Raw genomic sequence first — 6,832 nt, 5'->3', positions numbered from 1 at the left:
ATAAAAGGAAAAAGACAAAAACGAGTTCAAACTTGACTTCTCGCCAAATCGTTCCTTACGTGGATCCTATCTCCATCCACCATGCCAAGCCCTATACCCTTATCCCTATCTTTGCCACCCAACAAATTTCTTAATCCCCTGCCTCAAATTTATGATTTTCTTTCGAATGGTTGTTCATGCTGTGTCTACCCTAATAACATGTCACACGCAATAATTGTTCTTAAAGCTAGAGGCTCTTGTTTTGTTTCAAGAGGGGTCTTTGTTTTCTTGATGCTATGATATAGATCAGCAACTGGTGTAGTTAAGCCCCCCAAAAAAAGAGACCATTTCACAAATCATAAAAGCAAAACTTTTATAGAAATTCTTTTGAGAAAATCCTTATTTTCTTTTAGAAATCGCAGCTGTCTGCAAATAATTTTAAAATATGACATTTAAAATGTTAAACAAATTTTTGAAAGGTGAACCTCCGCCCAACAGAGCCTGATTTCCTTAATTAAAAATTCAATCTTGATGCTCTGACGTAGATGAACCAGTCCCGTTCTTGTTTTCTTCGACGAAATGCTGCCCTGAGATCGAAGAAATTCAACCTCGATTGCTCGGAGGGCGAACTTATTCTTCATCCTTTCCTTGTCGTTTTCGAGGAACCAGATTTATATACTTCTTCCTAATTATGTGCATATGTCTTTGCTTGTTTGGGTTACTCTGTTTTTGGCATATCAGTTGTTCCCCGATGAAGCAAAGGGTTATTTAATATGTTAATCCTCTTGTCTCTATAGTTTTTTTGGGTTTGATGGAAATAAAAACATCTGGGCATCTGATCTTGATGCAAAAGTTCTTCTTTTTCGGCTTACTTGACAACTAAAGCCCATTTATTGGGAAGTTTTCATGTTTGTATTGCAGTTGTGGGAAGTTCTTTCCTTATTTCATTATTTTTGCCTTTTTTATTTTATTTTTTGCAGGTTTCGTTTCTTTTTGTGTTTGGGGCTTTTTGATTTAGGTTTTTAGCAACTACTCGTTGCTTTTAGATGGAAGAGATCTGTTTCTCTTACTTTACTGAAGAAGAAACTGAAATCTTTGAGCTTTTGGTGTTGGTTTGCAAAGTTTGTTCTTGATGTATGTTTGCTGGATTACTTTTTGTTGATCTGGCTGGTTAAAGTTTCTGCAAGATGGGTCCTTCTTTAGAAACAGTTAATGGGGTTGTGGAAGAGATCATGAGAATTCACAGGTCTCTTCCAGCGAGACCCAGTGTAGATGAGGTAGAAGCTGCAACAGTCTTGATTGATAATGTAGAGAGGGAGGAGCAAATCCATGTCGACGCCATCTCTAAGCAGAAGAAGGCCTCTGATATCCCTGATGAGCTCTTCTTCATTCTCCGAGAGATGCAGAAAAATTCAGTATCGTTTCAGTGCAAAGAGCAGAAGAGGGAAGCTTTTCAATTACTTGACCTTTATAATATTCATATCCTGTTTGATGAAATGATTCAAACGGCTTCCGCATGTCTTCCTTTGGCAAGCAATGGCTCTGTTTCTTCGATCTCAATGCCTTCAAGTTCTATGAGTTCAATCAGGAGTAGTACTTCTGATTCGAAAGGTAGTTTCAGCTCTTTCATTCCTTTTAATGGTTCTGATAAAGAGCTTGCAAGGACTTCTGAACGGATTACCAGGGATGACAGTTACGTTAAGAAAGCAAAGTCTGCTGTGAATGAGGATGGGTATGGTGGTGACTTAAATCTCCACCGAGGGTTGTTGAACTCTGTCCCAACTAGCCGGTCTGCATCGATCTCCGGTGAGTTTGTTGTTCCATGTATTACACTGTATTTTGTCTGTTCTTAAATTCATGAATGTTACTATAAGAAAATTTTAACAATATATCATTTCATACATGTTTATTGGCTGTAATTTTGTGGATCAATTTCTTCTATGTGACATTTACAGAAGAAGATACCGGAAAGTTGAGCCTCATTAAGTTAGCTAGCTTGATTGAAACCTTTGCGAAGAATGGCACCCGGAACCTTAACCTTAAGAACAAGCTGATGGATCAAGTTGTCTGGATTCCTGATTCGATAGGTAAGTTATTTGGCCTGGAGACCCTTGATCTATCAGAAAATCGGCTGGTTGCGTTTCCTACCACAGTAAGTGGACTTACTTCTTTAACAAAATTAGATCTCCATTCCAATAAGATTGCTGAACTTCCGGACAGCATAGGGGATCTCATCAGTCTCCTTTATCTTAATCTCTTTGGGAACCAACTGACATCATTGCCAACTACCATTGGCAAATTACAACGCCTTCAAGAACTTGATTTGAGTTCAAATCGGCTTTTGAATCTGCCAGATGCAATTGGAGATCTTGTAAACTTGAAGAAATTGAATGTTGAGACAAATAATCTGGAAGAATTTCCTTATACCATCGGCAACTGTATTTCTCTAGAGGAGCTTCGAGCTGATTATAATCGTATAAAGGCTCTTCCAGAAGCAATTGGAAAACTTGAGTCCTTGCAGGTTCTAACGGTTCGTTATAACAATATAAGCAGACTTCCAACCACAATGGCTTCTCTGACAAAATTGATGGAGGTTGATGCCAGTTTTAATGAGCTTGAATCCATCCCAGAGAGCTTATGTCTTGTCACTTCGCTAACCAAGCTGAATATAGGAAATAATTTTGCCAATCTTTTATCTCTGCCTCGTTCCATTGGTAATCTTGAGATGCTTGAAGAGTTGGATGTCAGCAATAATCAGATTAGGGTCCTCCCAGACTCTTTTGGAAATCTGTCTCAGCTTCGTCTGCTTCATGCTGAGGAGAATCCATTAGAGGTACCTCCACGGCAAATAGCTGAGAAGGGAGCACAGGTCTCAATCCATTTCTCTACAACTTTCTTATTTCATTCTGTTTTTCTTTTTTATCTTGATAAGTAATGAAGTTTCTTTTCAGGCTGCTGTCAAATACATGGCTGAACTTGTTACAGAGAGGTGTGAAACATCACAAGAAACTAAAACTAAAAACATCTGGACAGATTGTTGCTTTTTCTCATCACCTGCTAAGATAAAGAGTGATGGTGGTGACTACACAACTCGATATTCTGTAGCATAGGTGTGAACTTTAGGATTTGTGTACATTGTCATTTATAAATAACAATGTGTTAGATAAAGTGCCATTCATGCATCATTTAATTTCTAAGTTCTATTGTTTATCATATTGCAGGAACTGTGTTCACCCTTCATTAAGTTTATTGAGAGATGGAGATGCAACATTTACTTTCTTGGCAGCTTCATAAATAATTACCCAGGAATGTGTTTTTCATTTTTTCTTTGGCACTTCTATATCAATCTACATTTAATACAAAATAGCTTCTGCAACAAGGCAAAAGAGGGCATCTGTATTCCATACTTCTCATTTTTCATAATGTCTTCTAGTTCAATTTCTGTTGTTGAGTTGTGCAAATAAATAAATTTATATTTTCTTTTTTGATTCTAAGCACATATTGCTTTTTAGTTTTATTGGATTGTCAAGAACCCTAGAATTCTTGAGGACCTTTGTGAGATTATCAACAATAAGTGAGAGTAGCTGTATTTTTCGGATTTGGAGCTTTAAGAGTCGGTACGAACGGTTGGGTATGATGGCAATAGAGCTCATGACGGAGTTTAAAGTTTTTTATAAGTTATTGCCAGAGGAGAAGTATTATTAGAAGAATTGATAATCTATGTAACACATTATCAGAAGGATGTTTTATTGCCATCGCTAGAAGAAGAGAATTAAAGATAGAATGAATATCTCTTAGTATCTGTGTGTAATAATGACATTATTTATAATGTTGTAACGTTTTAACTAATGAACCAAGTTACTTATCCATAAAGGTGGCCTTCACAATATAAAGGGAGGGATCCTCTGATATTATAGATTACTTATTTTCTAAAGATGTTTCTTCTCTGTTCTTGCACTGTAATTCTTTTCTAGCTCTTTTCTTGTTTCCATGGATGAATTGGGATCCAATAAAATGCACCTTCAAACTTCTATTCCAACATGCAAAATGAGCAATTTGATTGCATTAAATTCAAGTTAATGCTATTTGATAACATTTAATTAGCATAAAAGTTATTTGGAAAACTTTAAGCGTGCTGCATAGGGAGTGGTGGTCTTCACAAAACATGAAGCTTTCAAGGAAAACATCATAAATCATTGTTTGTTGTAATTATTAATAATTAATTGTATGGGTATTATATGATAAGTGAATATGATGAAGACATAAATGTAACAAAAAAAACTTAAAAATAATCCTATCAGCTATCCTCTATATTTAGCTTTCTGGGTTGCTTAAATTCTAATCTTAGAAATAATTTCTTTGTATTGTTGGTTTAAGGTTGTGCACATCTATCTTTTGCAATCCTATGATGGTTAGAGCTTAATGCACTGAATATGTTAATATTTTTAAAGATAGATTACAGTTTTTGATGATGAGGATATCATTGATAAACAAGTGAAGATACAAGTAAGAATATTAAAATAGGTGTTTGAAAAAAATTGAAGGGATAAATTGAGAAATAATTATATTGAGATTAATGAAAGTAAATCACTGAGGATATAAGGAAGTGGAAACTAATCTTGATGATTTAAGCATGCACAATAATGGATAAAAGATGCACTAGTAAATTATTAAGAAAAATAAGGTTAACATGTCATGTGTTATTGAAGAGTTATGAATGGAGAATGAGGATTTATAAATTCGGCACTATGTAGAGTTTAAATAAGACTATTGATAGTGATAAATGGATAGGAAAAGTGTTAGATTTAAGATAACAAGGATAAACATTATTCAAATAAAATCATGTAAATTGTATGTAATAGTTGGTGCACATGATAAGAAATCAAAATATAGAAGATTCATACTGGTTAGGAACTGATTATCATTATGATAATGTGATGAATGTCAATAACTTCTTGCAAAATAATACAATGTTGCATGTGATTATGTATGATGTTTTAGTGAAAAATAATAGGCTTTTAATTTTTAGGAGAGAAAATAATTGGTTTGATGCCATTATGAATCATTCCTATCAATATAGGTGCATAAAATGTTTATGTTAAAATTTGAGATACATTTTTGTTTGTTGCATTTCATTACTAACCCATAATTACAAGGGATTGTTTTGTTGGATGTTTCTAAAATACATGTATTAAGAAATACTGAGTAATTGAAATGTATGTACTCTAAAAATGCAATAGTTATTTGGTTAGATGCAAATCCCTTGAAGATTATGATTATTTCAATTAATCAGCTCTTACACATGGCTCTCAATATTGAGTAACTGAACTTATCGTATAACATTTGCAACTGACAAGTGGTTTTCTTCATAAGAACTCATCAAAGATCAATCTTTAATCCAAAATACACTCCAATTCCTGACTAGCAGTCAACTATGAGCTAAACTAAACAAAGTATTTTCTATACAATCACATTGTAATGAATTTTATACTGCCAATCATATTTACTTGTCCAGCATAGGCAAGTAAATTTTGACTTGTGAAGGATATTATACAGTATTTTTGTTGAAATTTTGTCCCACTTAAGACTCAGAATCTATGTAACTCTCCCATTATAACTCTTTCTAAGGTGGTGTTTCGTAGCATACTACAAATAGGATTTAGCGGTGGGTTTAAATTAAACCCAGCCAAACACCAAAAAGATAATTAAATTCAAAGCTTTGTTAAATTGAATTTTCTCATGTTCCGTCTTTTTTTCTCATGTTTTGTCTCTTTTACAACGTAAATCCTGATTAAATAAATCTGATTGAAAGACGGTTTTATTCTGTCGTCAGCCGCGAGCTTCACCCCGGCACGTAAAAAATAAAAATTAAATCCAGCGCTTTGTTAAATCGAATTTTCTCGTGTTCTGTTTTTTTTTTCTCACGTTCCGTCTCTTTTACAACGTAAATTCTGATTTACTAAATCTGATTGAGAGACAGTCTTATTCCGTTGTCGCTTGCGAGCTTCTCCACCGCACGTAAAATCTAAGTTGCAGCCAAACACCGCCAAAATTATCTCCATAACTTGATTTGACTTTTCATTCTCTGACAAAGTGGTTATAAGCCAATTCACAGTGGCCAGATCCATATCTTTAGCTGGATCTTGGCAGTTTTCCACAACTAATACTAGTTCTAACAATGATGAAATTGGAAAGTTGAGGTTTGAAGATTGATACCTGTTTTCAGATTGTCTTAAAATGTTGGCAACTTGTTTTGTCCTATCCATTACTGTTTAGATGGTTAATTGAGTTTGGCCTCAACATCATTTGAATCCTTCTTGCTTGTCCTTGCTGTCTACTTTTGCTGTTTGTTTGCCAGAGAACTCCAAATGGCATCTGGTTTATCTTATCTGATGCAGCTTTGCTTATTAGTTGTTTAGTTGTTGAAAATATTCTTTGCAGGATTCTTGAAATTTTCTTTACATGAAGTGCTCATTTATGTACAAATGTATAATGCTAAGAAGAGAGTCTGTGATTGTGCTTTACATACATAGCACTCAAAACATTGCTATTTACAAATCTAGCGCCCTCTTTCATCAATTTTTCAAATTCTTGATCAAAGATCAAATTCGAGATAAAACCCCAACCCATATGTTTCATTTTTATTAAATTCTCAATGTTTTGATCGTTGCACGTAGGGCTGTCAAAAAAGCTCGTTGTTCGCCAACAGCTCGTGTTCGGCTCGTTAAGTAACTCGTGTTCGGCTCGTTTTAAAGTAATGAACGAGTTGAACACGAATAAATTTTTAAAACTCGAATTATAAACGAGCCGAACACAAATCACTATTTGTTTGGCTCGTTTTAGCGAAATAAAA

At 34.5% G+C, this 6,832-nt stretch overlaps 1 protein-coding gene across 4 annotated transcripts; it reads left to right on the top strand.

Moving 5' to 3' along the window:
* The first annotated feature begins 276 nt into the window (after window positions 1–276).
* Window positions 277–3,401, top strand: LOC110023775 (plant intracellular Ras-group-related LRR protein 4). Of its 4 annotated transcripts, none has more exons than XM_020723354.1 (5): window positions 277–742; window positions 960–1,785; window positions 1,935–2,848; window positions 2,931–3,089; window positions 3,201–3,401. In XM_020723354.1, the coding sequence occupies exons 2-4, from the start codon at window positions 1,167–1,169 to the stop codon at window positions 3,087–3,089; spliced, it is 1,692 nt and encodes a 563-aa protein (XP_020579013.1). In that variant the 5' UTR covers window positions 277–742; window positions 960–1,166; the 3' UTR covers window positions 3,201–3,401. The 4 variants fall into 4 exon arrangements, with proteins under 4 accessions (XP_020579013.1, XP_020579012.1, XP_020579010.1 ...); XM_020723353.1 differs by having other exon boundaries at window positions 277–754; XM_020723351.1 differs by having other exon boundaries at window positions 277–1,785.
* Window positions 3,402–6,832: the final 3,431 nt, after the last annotated feature.

The sequence above is a fragment of the Phalaenopsis equestris genome, unplaced genomic scaffold, assembly GCF_001263595.1.
Source record: "Phalaenopsis equestris unplaced genomic scaffold, ASM126359v1 Scaffold000229, whole genome shotgun sequence".
In the NCBI taxonomy this organism is placed as follows: domain Eukaryota; kingdom Viridiplantae; phylum Streptophyta; class Magnoliopsida; order Asparagales; family Orchidaceae; genus Phalaenopsis; species Phalaenopsis equestris.
The sequence above is the reverse complement of the archived record's forward strand: the minus strand, read 5'-3'. Positions and strand labels throughout refer to the sequence as shown.

Bases quoted from the DNA above. Each gene is read 5' to 3' on its own strand.
- LOC110023775 (XM_020723354.1), top strand. From the start codon at position 1,167: ATGGGTCCTTCTTTAGAAACAGTTAATGGGGTTGTGGAAGAGATCATG. The intron at 1,786-1,934 runs GTGAGTTTGTTG...TGACATTTACAG, and splicing joins CCGGTCTGCATCGATCTCCG to AAGAAGATACCGGAAAGTTG. The intron at 2,849-2,930 runs GTCTCAATCCAT...GTTTCTTTTCAG, and splicing joins TAGCTGAGAAGGGAGCACAG to GCTGCTGTCAAATACATGGC.